This window comes from Galendromus occidentalis, unplaced genomic scaffold (assembly GCF_000255335.2).
Source record: "Galendromus occidentalis unplaced genomic scaffold, Mocc_1.1 scf7180000077530, whole genome shotgun sequence".
In the NCBI taxonomy this organism is placed as follows: domain Eukaryota; kingdom Metazoa; phylum Arthropoda; class Arachnida; order Mesostigmata; family Phytoseiidae; genus Galendromus; species Galendromus occidentalis.
In genome coordinates this window covers 1,060,004-1,073,680 of record NW_003805518.1, presented here as the reverse complement: position 1 = coordinate 1,073,680, position 13,677 = coordinate 1,060,004, and the positions used below count along the sequence as shown (strand labels likewise).

At 50.6% G+C, this 13,677-nt stretch overlaps 1 protein-coding gene across 1 annotated transcript; it reads right to left on the bottom strand.

Annotated features, from left to right (window-relative positions):
- Window positions 1-9,111: 9,111 nt before the first annotated feature.
- On the bottom strand, window positions 9,112-13,170 carry LOC100904154 (zinc finger protein 343). Its single transcript, XM_029112859.1, has 8 exons — window positions 13,024-13,170; window positions 12,124-12,364; window positions 11,516-11,993; window positions 11,216-11,378; window positions 10,860-11,088; window positions 10,126-10,291; window positions 9,300-9,551; window positions 9,112-9,199 (listed from the first exon to the last, which is right to left on the bottom strand). The coding sequence occupies exons 1-8, from the start codon at window positions 13,168-13,170 to the stop codon at window positions 9,112-9,114; spliced, it is 1,764 nt and encodes a 587-aa protein (XP_028968692.1).
- Between the last annotated feature and the right edge of the window lie 507 nt (window positions 13,171-13,677).

The following is a 13,677-nucleotide window of genomic DNA, read 5'->3' as shown; positions in this document are numbered from 1 at the left end:
TAGGCACTGATGATTGAATAATAATAATCCAGAGCGAGAAACTTTGTAGTTTCGGAAATCCGAAGAGGGGCACTGAAGCTTTAGGTCGCTCTCAGAGCTAGACCGTTCCTTGAGGTTATGCGGTTCCGAAAAAGCGATCGCGCGTCAGAGTCCACAGACTAGCACTCTATCCTCGAAACTCACAGAAACTGGTTTCACACGGGGCTACACACCCCACCGCGTTCGAGAGCACGGCGAACGGAGTTCTGATCGGAGTCAGCAGAAGCTTTCCCCGTTGAACTTTCGGGCCGCCATGTTTCTTCTCCCGTCCTATCTATCGCTTCGGTCCGAGCGACGTGTTATGTGTACCAGAAAGACGCCAACAAATGAACCGCTTTAGGGAAAGGAGGCTCCGTATGACGAGAGAGGCTGCTCCGGTTCCCACTAGGCGGCGCTCTTTACCACCACCACAATCCGCTTTCATCGTCGTCGTCAACGTCACACGAGAGAGAAAAAGGGGCTTTCTTCGACCGAGACACCGTTTTCGAATCACCATGTGAGCGATCGCGGCTCGATCGGTGGTTCTAAGAGTACGTGGGGATACGACGACGACGACCAGGGCAGGGGGGGTACTTGACGACGACGACGACGACCTGAAGAGAGAGAGAGAAATAGGGGGCGGCAGCCCCCGAGACGGCCAAGAATGTGTAGGTGTGTGCTTTTGTTGTCGTTTATGACAATTCAGAAACGGAGAAGCAGGCTTGCACAAAGAGAAAATCCTTGCACTTGCAAAAGGAATGCGCGCTCTACTCAGGCAACAACAATTGGCTGGGGAGCCGAACGTGGGAGACGACACAGGTGCCCTTGGCTTTCGATGTGACATTTCATGCGCGACAATCGGTCGTGATTCTCCGACAGCCATGACACGATACCAAGTTCGGTCTGAAGTTCGGCTAATTTCAGAGATTGGGAAAGAAACAGAAGGGCCGAATAAAGATGCCGTAAGGTCCTCCCGAGCGCGGGTCATCGTCGCAGGCATGTGCTCGTCAAGTCTCGAAACTCATGGGTATGCAACTAGCCAGCATATCATCGAATCGACATCTCGTATGCGACGCGGCATGCGACTTTCTATCGTGAGAGATTGTCGATCCGATACTTCTCGGCGGGCACATATCACCGCGCAACAAGTTTCTGCACGTGGCGCCGACATACGGGCCTTCCATGAGCCCGAATAGAGGGCGTATCTAAGGGCTCGCTGGCTGGCTAGCTACGATGGTGTCATCATCTACGTCGAGCTGACTCCGGTCTCTTCATGCGGAATGTATGTAGATCAGGGTTCACGCATTTCGTATTGTCGACGGCGTACTTTTTCGGGTCGTTCAAGTCGGCGAATAGCTCCTCTCGTGCTCCTCACGACCATCATCGCTGTCGTCGCGCGTAGTGATCATCGAGGCTCTGTGACCTGGAGCCAGACACCCCCAAGGCGCATGATTGCTGAATTATAAACACGAACCATTTGTATGCGTAGGAAACTTCTCAGAATTTCGTGATTGGTGTCCGGATGCACATCGAATGAGTTCATCTAAGAGATCACAGATGCGACCGCTCTGGAATCGGATTTCGCGGTTTCCTCCGGCAATCTCTTTGTCTGTCTGTAGGATTCCGTCAGCTGTCCAAGCCCAATTCTCGGTCGCACTCTCTTACTCCCGATCTCTCGAGCCCAGTAAACAAGAAGGGTGTTCGAGATCGTCAAACCGCATTCTTCGGGGTCGGCGCTGACTCGCGATCGGTCATGCTCGGGGACGGGTCAGCAGGACATCGGTCCAACTCGATCGTTCACCGGTATTCACACATGGTCGACGAGCCGCAACGCTCAACTTTTCCCGATTCTGATTCCCCGCTCTCGCCGAGAAAGTCAGAGCGCGTCTCGTCTCGTTTTCGGATAGCACTTCAACAAGAGAGTGAGTATCCTACTCGATAAATATAAGAGTAAGGAATCCACATGAAGGTTGAATTTCGGAAAATCTAAATGGGCGTATCCAATCCAGCGGATCCAGAATGGTCTGTCAGGTTCCCTGTGATTGGCTGATACAGGGATCCGGATTGATTTGTAGCTCATGAATCGGCGAAACCTCCCAATTCGCTGCGGAACCTTTCTTTCTGAGTGTATCTCTTGTGGACACTCATCTCCGTAGCCGCTGCTCTCGCCGGAACGAGATCGTGTTCTGAGAGAAGAGCATTGTGCCTGAAATGTCCGGAGCACACCCGTTTTGTGCGAGCAGCCCGAATGAGCTCGTCGTGAGTGTGTCTAATCCATTCTACAGACTCGATGGCATTTCTCCTCTGCTTGTGCCGGTTTCCTCTGCGTCTGCGCCGAAATCCCATTTTGGAGAACGCGTGCTGCAAGCTCGGGAATAATACAGAACCGCTTTATTTCGGTTGGAGGAAACCCTTGCCGTCATTCATTCGGCACCGAGCCAACCTGAATGTAGGCCTCCTCAGTCACCTGTTCGAGAGTCTCCGAAAATACTGAGGTAAAACCAGCGAGCCGTACTTCCTTTACAAATATGGTGGCAGGATGGATGCTCCGAACAAGCTTGCTCGAGATTCAGCTGTAATGAGATAGCTCAAGGCGTTCGACGACGTTCCATTGAGCGGCTCTCATGAAAAAGCTCTACAATGAGAAGAAAATTCGCTCGAGCGCAATGAGCATGGGAGCGCTCTGCATTCGAAAAAATAAATGATAGAAAAAAGAGATGCCACCATCCCGATAAACTCGGATCATCGTCGCGCATCGGAGGCGCTTCCGAGAAAGGAACAATCGAGGCACGAGTTGGACGCATGAGATCTGATGCTGATTTCATGGAGTGGGAATTGAGACCGGCTGGCGGCGTCGAGCTTCCCAACGCCGAATTCCGCTACATCTCGTCCCCTTGGTACCGTGTTCTAATTCGAGTTCTAGGACACGACATCTTCAGAGGGGCTTTCGCCCCAGATACGGCGGCCCTGAGGGAGGATTCGCTCTCTGAATCTGACCCGAATTCATGAAGCGTTCCGCTGACTGCTAAAACACCGTTCTGAGTTCACACACGATTTCTCCCGGAGCGGAAATCCCCGTTGCGCGATGCTATCCCTGGAAACTCTGCAGAACGGCCCGAAAGATTTCCTTCGCCTAATGATTCCTTCCGCTGGAGAATCTCGAATCTGACTCCGAACGGCAGAACTTGCACCGAAATGACGCCAATCCCAACCTCCCCGGTATCTCGACCATGCTTCGATGAGTTGGTGGCCAGACAAGCTCATATCAATGAGCAGACTAATTTACAGTGTCTCGTTGGACTCTGGCTGCGCGATCGTAGGCGGGTCGATTTCTCGATGTCTGTTCCATCACAGACTAGTACAATAAATCTGTTTGAGGAGCATAAGATGCCGACAAAGCATGCTTTCCTCGAACATCGTTTACAATGGCTCCAATTCAGAGTGCCTGTCCTAAATTTCTCACGCTCGACTGCTAGAATGTGAGGATCCAGACGAGAGCACTGGGAACATTAGCCTTGTTGTTATTGCTCTGTGAGTCAACACGGAGAGATGCTGGCAATCGTCTACGTCCAGTCCACGTACGTGCCCTTTCCCTGGAAACGCGAGAATGGGAATGAGTATCCCGACCTCCGCAGATGTAAGGTTTCATGAATCATAATAACTCTCGTAAACAAGACCTCGAGCGATCGCCTGTGAATCTGATCTCGATCAGAACTCGACTATTTCACTTTCCATCGTCGATAGCGATCGTATGATAAGCTCGATGATCAAGTCGATGTACCCCAATATATCGAGACCTGAGAACTTGACCGGCGGACTTCTCGACGTCATCTGTTGCGATTCCCCATCAGCGTGTACAGGCTGTGGAAATATGGAACTTCCTTCGATGTTTCGCGCTTTCCAAGCATTACCTTGAAGTCGATAGCAATACAAGCCAAATGTATTCGTCCATACGGCTGGCTTGAACCGCATATAGGTTCGTTGAACTCGGAATCCTGTTCAGCGTAAGAATCGACGAGATATGACTTTGACGCGTTGGCAATCACTGCCGAGTCTTGCACTCGAGAGAGGTTCCACCGGTCTCCCGCCAATATCTTTGAGATCAGAATTCCGACGATAGTGCCCTGGGGGATGCAGAGCTCGGGCCATGAATCTAGTTTCAGGGGGTCGAGGGTGCGACATAGTTTGAAGTTTCCGACGAGCACTGAAAGTGCGCGGAGAATGCCAGCGATTGATCAGGTGAAGTACAGGATTTCGCATCAGAGCTGCAGAATTTTCCCCTCGATAGGTTCCCGTGGAGCAGCTCGAGTAAGCATCGAGTGTCGACGGCTGATGCGACGCTTGGAATCGCCGCTCTGTCATTGCGACACCGTGCTCGGATCGAGAGCCGATTCTTGAGCGGCTCGACTCACGCCGGCTCGGAGTCAGAACTTGCAGGAGCGGAGTCGGCGATCGGGACCTAACCCGTGAAACCTGAATCTCTTCCGATGCCCCCGTCGATGGCTATTGGCTCAGACGATTCCGACGTTCCCTTCTTACTACCCGATTGATATCCCTCGTTTCTCCGCATTTTGAGATCAGAATTGTTTTTCTCTCTCATTCGGGATTGAGCGAGATTTGGAATTTTTGTTGTCAACAACATCTGCCGGGCTCTGGTACGAAAATCGATTGATCGGCTGATGCGAAGAGAAGTTCTGGAAGCCTCCCTAATGCAAGAGAGACTCCCCCTTCCCTCCGACAGGAAATCCCGGGGAACCTCTGGTCGAACATCTTGAGCCCCCTCTCCACCAATTCGGGGAGCAGCGCCAGAAGGGGAGAACCGACCTCAGGCCCGCTCCTGTATCGCTGGCCCTGCGGGCTTCTCATGTTGCGTAAATTCGCGAGACGCAGGGTTTGAGATCACAACCTGCCGCTTGGCTGGCGGCATCTCTCGCGCCTGCATACACCAGACACCAGACGAACCTCGAACCTCTTGTGAGGAAGTTTCGCAAAGGAAGGAATGCCGCTGCAGAATTGCGCACCGTGGCGGCCCACTGCGGAGATCTTGATCCGAGCCTCCGGAATATTCTCGTCAAGGAGGAACTTCTGCCGACCCTTTTCGCAGGTTATGGATTTTCCCAAGTGATAGATATCCCAATCGTGCCTACGTCCTCTATCCACAAGGGATGCGAGCATGTCACGGCTGCCATCATCCTCCGCGGAGATGATGGTCGCTCGTCGCCGAAAACAACCCCATGAGGGGTTTGAATCGGAAGCAGAGAAGCTGCGCTGCGGAAGGGGCCCCGAGCGCTAAAAGTAAAGAGGAATCCAGCCCTCTGAACCCTCCTCTAAACGATACCTTGCCGCTGCTGCGCGTTGCTCGATTAAGAGTCCCTCTCTAATATTATGGAAGCCGCGCTAGCCGCGTGGAGACTCGATATCATAGAAGCCGAGGCTAGTATTGGAATATTCTATCCGATCTATTTCTCTATTTGATCGATTCATGACACCACTCTCATTCCATAGTATACTAAGTTGAATATCCGGAGAGAACTGGTCTGCAAGTGAGGTACTTTATTTCCTGTCTCGTTTTCGAAACTGATCGTCAAAATAAATCGCGTTCGCCCTCCGCTGTATCTTTCGCATTCCACTTCGTCTGTTGCACAAACATCATTTGTCGCACAATTTTCGAGGATATGCAATTCATCAGAATGGGAATATTCAACAACAGGCTGCAAATCATCAAAATCGAGTACGGGAATCCTCTATCGAGGATCCTGTTCAGACGACGATTCCTCTCAGAGGCATTTCGATCCCAATTTCATCAGTATACATAATTTAGCGAATTGATTCGATATACCAGTGTTTCCGGGAAGGATATGAATATGAATTCACAACTCAAAGAACGATGGAACATATTTTCATGATCTCAACTTATATCCCGAATGATCGTTTCCATTTAACATCAATCGATATCGGTTACCTTCATTTTCCATCTATGATAATAATTAATTAGATTCATTATCGTCATTATGCCATAGTCTTAATTATATATTCTCCCTTCTCCGCTCAGTATATAATGGAATTATTCTACCGACTAAGTTCTTGTTGCTGCGAGATCGAGACCCCCGCGAGAAAATAGAAACGCATTATTCCATTCGAAGTGTGACAGCACAGAATCCATGGCGTCGACATGTGGAACTCTTCACGGGATTTGCCGTGAACAGGTAGAGTCAAGACAAGGTTGATGACAAGGTACTGATGAACAATTGAAGAGTCTCGAAGCCAAAAACTTCCGAGTTCTGATCTTCATTCGATGAGTTACTCCAGAATCCTAAGTCTCGAGTTTTCGAGATGTCTAAGATTTCGAATCGATTACGATAGGCTAACATAGCGATACGGATGTTCGATTCCCAAGTCCTCGAACTGAATACTCAGAGATAATTGCTTTCAGGATACAGTCGCTCGCCTGCTTTCGGTGAGTTAACGTCCGGCGCCAAGTTTCAAGTAAAAGCTCAAGTGGTCGCTCAGGGGTCCCGAGTCTCATTATAGAATATATATGTATTGGTGTAAAGTGTCCCTGGGGACTGGAAGACGTTGATTTATTTGTCAGTTTGGCCGAGATAGACCGCTGCTGACGGGCGTTCCCTCGGCTCCAATAGCGGATAATTCAAGTCGAGCCGACTTCATCTTGCCACGGAAATGTTCTCGAATCGATACTTCATGTGTACAAAATTTCCGGAGGCTGATCTGTGGTGCTGTCGAGACACGAGCCTTGGAGTTCATCGCGAAACCGTCTCGCTGATTTCATGCGACAGTATGTTTCGCACGGACTTCAGGCATCAAGATCTTCGAGCTTGAATTGAATAGGTCTATTGTAATACTCGCCGCTCGGAAACAGCCGCGCCAACAGTGTCGGTCATCGTATTGCAAGGAAGAGGCCAGTGGGTTGTTGGTTGGTTGTTTGGTTGCTTATCGCTCCTTCATCGCTGGCTATCTAGATCGTCAATATATATGAATGATAGGTTTCTAAGTATGCGCCAAATGGAACGGACGACTGGCTGACCTGGCAGCTGAGGAAAGACCTCTTCAGCTCGAAAGGCACAAGTTGAACGTTGTAACCAGTGTAGATAGAGGGTGTCCCGAAGGAATTTGTCTCGCTGCCGGCAGCAGACGTCCGTTAAAGAAATGATAACCGCACTATTGCACGTCTCGGTCTTTAGGTTCCGTACCATCCTAGTACAATCAATGTCAGTAGTACTAGTATCTCATGGCGTATCCTGTGTACCGTCCCGTCTTTGTTCTGATGCATTGCTGTGGGTTTTCGGAGTCCCGATTTCATTGTACAGAATTTTGGAACAATTGAGACACGGGATTTTCGTTTAGCGCCTTTCGTTCTCGATCGACTTCATTCTCCGGAGGAAGTCTGGGAAAGCACTCTCCTCTCAATCCCGCCTTCTTGACATGAGCTGTGGGATTTCCGCTGCGAGATCGTGTTCTCCTTCCGACACCGCAGTGCGGATGAGATCTGTTTCCACGGTGTATTCCTGTAGTTAGCGTCAAAAAAAAAGAAATAATTGATCACAAGAAACTTATGTGGTTCGTCTGGGCGAGAGACGGTCCGCAACCGTCCCCCCCACTCCAGCCAGTTGACTCTCTTCTCCATTTTGATGGTATCGTGTTCGTGCTCTCTCCGCGTGAGTTGAACAATAATTATTGACTTCGCTTGTTTGATTTGAGAGGATTGCCAGACGCGTAACTCGATTTAGGCGTCGCGTCGCGCCGAGTCAACTGAGAAAATCATTCGAAAGCTATGACTCCCACTTATTGATTTCGAAGAAGTTTTCGGTCAAGTTAGATTGTCGATCCGAAAAGAATTATTGCAGACGAGTCGGCCGCTGAGTCAACTTTGCACAATGATTGCTTTGACTATGATTATCCTCGTGGTCTCAGTCGTAATAGTCCGCCGAGAGTCGGAACAACAGAATTGAACTTTCTTTGGATCCTCCGGACGTATTTCTCCTGCGGAAGGATGAGACATCGCTCAATCCTGCCTTCAGGTCAGAATTCACGGAGTGGTATCAAACACTTCGGAAAACAGAGGGCATTCTGCGAGCAATACTTGTTGGCTCAAAATCGAGCCCTTCTGAAAGACCTGCTCTTAGCTCGGAAAATGATCACTGGTATCGTGCAGATTGTTCATCGAATCATCGATTGTAAGACCAAGAAAAACTAGATAATACGGACCTCATGCGAGGGTGGATCATGGACGTCAGTCTTGATCCAACGATCAATAGACAGAAACATCGCCGGCCCCTCCTTCCGATGGGCTGATTGTTTGCAAGGGTGCACAAAGCATGATTGAATGGTTCGTTGACCATTGATGAGGATCATTGATTGTTTGAAGTGTTGGATGATTGATTGCACTGGCGGTGGAAAATGGATCACACAGGCAATGAAAGATCAATCATCTAGGTTGTGATCCGATCGATCGATTGATTGACCCTTCGGATTGATCGAGTCGGACAATCAATCGATCGGTTGGCAGGTCGCAGGAGATGACGCATTGCGACATAAGTTCGAGAGCTCCACTCTGATGGGCCAGCTGAATGCTTGTCGATAAGGCCCTCGGAGCAATGCGGATAATCGGAGCTCGATTTCGATTGATCGAAAGGGCCCATTTTCATCATTTGATTTGATAAATCATCTCTTGCGAAAAATAGGCGAGTGTGCCGAGAGTTGTACGGATCGTTGAAAAGATGATTCGATTCGGGAGAAAGAGGGAGAATGTTGTGCCCAGATGGGTAAGACGGGTGATGCACTCGTTGCTTGTTGAGTTCGCGCTTTCCTCTCTTCGACGGGTGTTGTTCTCTGAACGGCTTCTCAATTTTGTCCTGCTACCGCCACAGTCTGCATTCTACAACTTTGCTCTGTACACTTTCTTCGGCACGCTATAATTTCGAGAATTCAATTGCAGCCAATGATCATCATGGGAGATATTGCCTCGGTCTACGATATGTCTCTTCGTCGTCTCACGTCGTCGGAGTCGAGGGAAGTCGTCAACAGAACCCGTGAGTTCTGCTGTGGCGAATTCCGACGTCCAGCACCAGTTGCTTACTCTGGACTTCCGAGCGCCGTCGGCGTGCAGACGTCGCCAGTTCCGGTAATCAGAGCTTCGGAAATCAGAGCCGCATCGCCACCGCTGGAAAAAAATCTCCGTAGGATTTTCCCTAAGGAGTTCCCATTTGCGTAATCATTTATCTTGATTGGATTGGATGCAGTATTCCTGCAGAATGACTCACGTTTTCTGCTTCAGGAATTCGAAAACCATTTCTCGATGCGAAGTGCGCATATGTCTAATCAGGGTGGCTTCTTTCGCGAATTTCTTCTGACAATGTCCACAGGTCAGAGGCCGAATTTGCAAATGGATCGAACGCAGGTGGCGATTCAGGTCTCCTTTTTGGGAAAATCCCTTCTGGCAATGGGGACAGCCAAAAGGTTTCTCTTTGTTGTGGAAGCGCTGGTGAGTCACCAAGTCGGAGTGACGAATGTAGCTGAGGAACATGGCCAGGCATTAGACGCGGCGTGAAGGAGGGACGGAAGTATTTTGTATGAATCGTGGGGACCGATTCCCTCATATAGTCATGTGGGAGAACCCCTGTCGAAGTTCCATGCCCCTCTCGTCCCCGTCGAAGGGGCTCCTCGTGGTCAGAATAGGCACTCTCGATTCGAAATCATCCGATCCCCCAATGATTCCGTGCGACCTAGGATTCAGATGCGATTTCCGAGTAGGATGACGATTTCATCGAGCTCGCTCGAAGATAGGGTCTCAGTTTCACAAGCCATGGACGATGTCGAGCAGAAGCATATCGGAGCTGACGAGCGTGTGTTCCTCCCGTAGCATTTTGATCCGTATCGTGCTGTCGTCTACTCTCTTAGCAGCGATCTCAGGCCCTTCGACGCCCTCCTCGGTCTCACAGTGAAATTGAATTCAAGATAGCGATGCATGTAATCGGGGCCACAAGAATCCGAAACTCAACCCCGCGGGAGCACACTTCACCTCTCGCTTCTAGACCCGCTCACGGATCACGGTCCGCGCGAATCATTAGTTTCCCTAACGGAACTCACCCTTTTCCACAGAGATTACAACGGTGAGGTTCCGTTCCGGAGTGAATATGTAGGTGCCTGGTGAGATCGCACCTCTGAATGAAGCTTTTGCCGCATTCTACGCAGTGGAACCGCTCGTCTTCTTCGGAACGAACGGTATGAGTCTTCTGGTGTCGTGTATAGTTGCCTGCGGGACGTAGACTCGCTTTTAATTCAAGATATCCCGAGTTCTATGCGGGGATCCTCTGTCTGATCTGCGTACCCAGGTAGCACCCGTACGCAAAGAATGCCGGCTCGGGTTTCTCAGTCTCCAAGTACAGTGTAACCTCGTCGGAACGAGCACGCTGGCTCCAGCAAAACGATTCGTTGAAATGGATGTATGGTGTAGCGAACTTCATCGATTATTAGTTTTCCGGTAAACCGACCAAAATATCCAACACGAATCGCAGGGTTTAGCGAGAGTTCGTTCTAACGCGGCTCGTTGTAGAGAGACCGGAAATCTATCAGTATCTAATCTGAAGCATCGCCAAGTCGGGGGAATGGATTGACGTGACCTCCGTTCCGTCAGATACTCCGATGGAAATTCTGACAACCGCTATGATTGACGAGAAAAGAGCTCGGAATATTGGGATCCCCACGGCATTCAAAGCTCGCGGAGAACGTACAATGGTATTCGTACCCCCAGCGGAGCGTTAGGCGACGAGCGTATCCTCATTGGCTGTCTACGCTCACTCGAATGATAATTCCTCACTTACCCAGCCTGCTGAATTTAGACGAGCAGAGTTTGCACTGGAACGGTCTTTGGGACTTCTTGTCCTGGTGGCCGGTGAGCCCGCTCGGTAGGCTGAGGCCCTGGCTAAGGAGGGAGATGCCGCTCAACGTGAGTCCGTTCAGTCCTAGAGTCGCCTGACCCAGACCTCCATCGGAACCCACGCCGCGTATGCTCACCTCCTTCATTGAGCCTGCGGACCCCTCCTGCACGATCTGTAAGGGTTCAAATTGCAGGAATTCTAACTCGATTGCAACATCACGCAGGTCTTGGGAGGTTCGGAGCCTGGCGAGGTAAACCATCACGATTTGCGCGTACGCGAGTCTCGGTCCCACAACAAACCTGCAGCTTCATGGTGGGCGTCTCGGGTACGAGAAGAATGTTGCCCAAAAGAACCGGCTCCCCGGCCGAGGTCAGAATATTCGCACCGCTGAAGCTGACCACTCTGATTTTATTATCGGTGAGCTGCACTGAGGGTGCACTCGACACGACTTGGTCAGTGATGCTGGAAAGATCGGGGGTCGTCATAAGTTCGGGGTTCCTTGTCTTCGACGACAATCCCGAAGCTTGTCGAGCATCTAAAGGTTTTTTATGAGGGTGCACCATCAGCGAATCATCCCATGGACAAGGCGCAGAACTTACTTCAAAGTTGGAGGTGGAGCTGTAGAGGCAGAAATCGTGTTCTCCGAGTGAGTCGGCGACGTGGTCGAGGGCTCGAGCGTCGTGGAACTCACTTCGGCAACATCGGTCTGAGCCTCTGACGAACAGCTAACGGCTCCATCTTCACCGGTGCTTGTTGTTCCGATCAGGTTCGTGCTCGTGCAGTCAATATGCTGATGTTGTGGCTGTTGCTGCTGCTGGTGTTGTTGCTGCTGCTGATGATGTTGCTGCTGCTGTTGTTGCTGTTCGCATTTCAGGGCTGATTGTGGATGGTGAACGAAGTTGTCAAGCCGCTTTGATTTCTCAAGGTATAGCTGACCGTCGTTGAGGTATTCTGACGCGGCTCTCTCGTCGTCGTCGACTTCAACAACTTCTTCACCGTCTCGTTGAACCGTTCCTTGCTGAGCTTGGAGTTGCGCCAACAGAAGATCCTCCGTTTCGTATTCGGCGTTTGACGCGCCTGGAAGAAAAATCGATAAAGATCCACCTTGAGCTCAATGCCGTCGTCGATTTTTTGCATCTGGTTGTCGATTATAGAATAAAAGTAAGTTGCAATGGACATATCCGATCGGCGCGGAAGTGACACAAACCGGCGTTCTCATCTGCGTGCAGGGCGGAAAGATTTGCAAGGTTTTCTTGAAGGTTGGTCAGAGCGACGTCTTTGCTCGCTTCGTGCAGTAAGGGCGACGCGTCGAACGTATCCATGACGCTTACGTCAACATCGCCGCCGAAATCCGCACTCCCGTCTGCGGACGGTGAAGGCACGCACGATTCGGTCTTGATGAATTGGACGTCCTCGTTTAGAGCCAAGAAATCGATGACTTGATTTTCCTGTCGGAAAACCGAAACTAAGTCCTTGCATACTAGTTCGCTGAGACATTCCATTGTCTCTCGTTCCTGTGTGTTCACTGGTTCAGGCTCCCCCCAGAAGAACTGCACGGATATGGCTCTCGGGAACCTCCGAGCAAGGCTGAATCCCTCCTGAGAATCGAATGTTCAGCGAGCGGAGGATGTGACAACAAGATGGAAATGCAGAATCCAGAATGGAGCTACAAACGAGACCTTCAAGCACCGGACCTGTCCTCGAAGAGTAGGAGTGCCCTTACAGTTCGGAAACGGAGTTTCATCATAGCAGAGAGATAGAGGTTTGCGGAGTCGTAGAGTCAGCAGAGAGCGAGAAATATGACCAATCCTTAAGTCACATCCTCGTCAAGGAGCTCGGGGCTCGAGAGGGTCCTCGTCTGAACTGCAGCTCGAGTTCCGATTTCACAAGAGCATTATTATGTAACGAGAGCGCCGGTACCGTTCGACGAACCATGACAAGACACGTACGAGAAGGGAGTTTGTTTCTTCCCGAATCTCCTCGATACTCAATCGAAGCAGCCCTGCTCCTCATCGGAGGTGGGCCTCAGCTAATCCCTTAGATCGGACGCTGACCCCGGGCACCGATAACTTAGAATTCCAGTCGATTAACGAGTTATTCTCCTCACCTGAATCTTGTTCTCCTGGCCCGCCTTGACTAGCGCATTCGAGTTTAGCGCTAGACGCTGGAGTTGGTCTTCAGTTAAGGATAGATAGTGAACAGGTCCATCGGAGCTGGCGTTGAGTTGATGAACCAGGACGACTTGGCCCGGCATTTGAGATGAACAGCTCATTGTTTCGACATGTGCAAGCACCTCGTTTGTTTCAGCTCACTTAGGCCTAACGGGTCTCGGAAGTAAGGTATCACGATTGTCCTTTGGCTTGTTGAGAGCTTCTGCTTTTGCTGCTGTAGAGGCATTATTCGAAGGACTCACAAACTGGGGGAAACAACCGCGAACTGTTGACCGCCCGATCACGGTGGAGCTTCTTCCCCGAGCAGCAGCATCGTGACCTCCTATGCCCCACGAAACTCCCTCAGTGGGTTTCAGTTCTGAGCGCTGAGGGGCTAGCTAGTCTCTCTCCTCCGTGGACTCCTGCGTTGCAGGCTGTTTTGGAGGAGGACGTTCAGGAGAGGGTATGACTCATCCCGCTCATTGTGTCGTGTGACTCTCGCCTTCGCCTGGTCCTCTCAGCCTTACCCGCGTCACAACTACCCTCACCCACCCACCAACCCACCTCCCTACCTACCTACCAGTCTTGCCTCCCCCCTCCTTCCCTGAGCG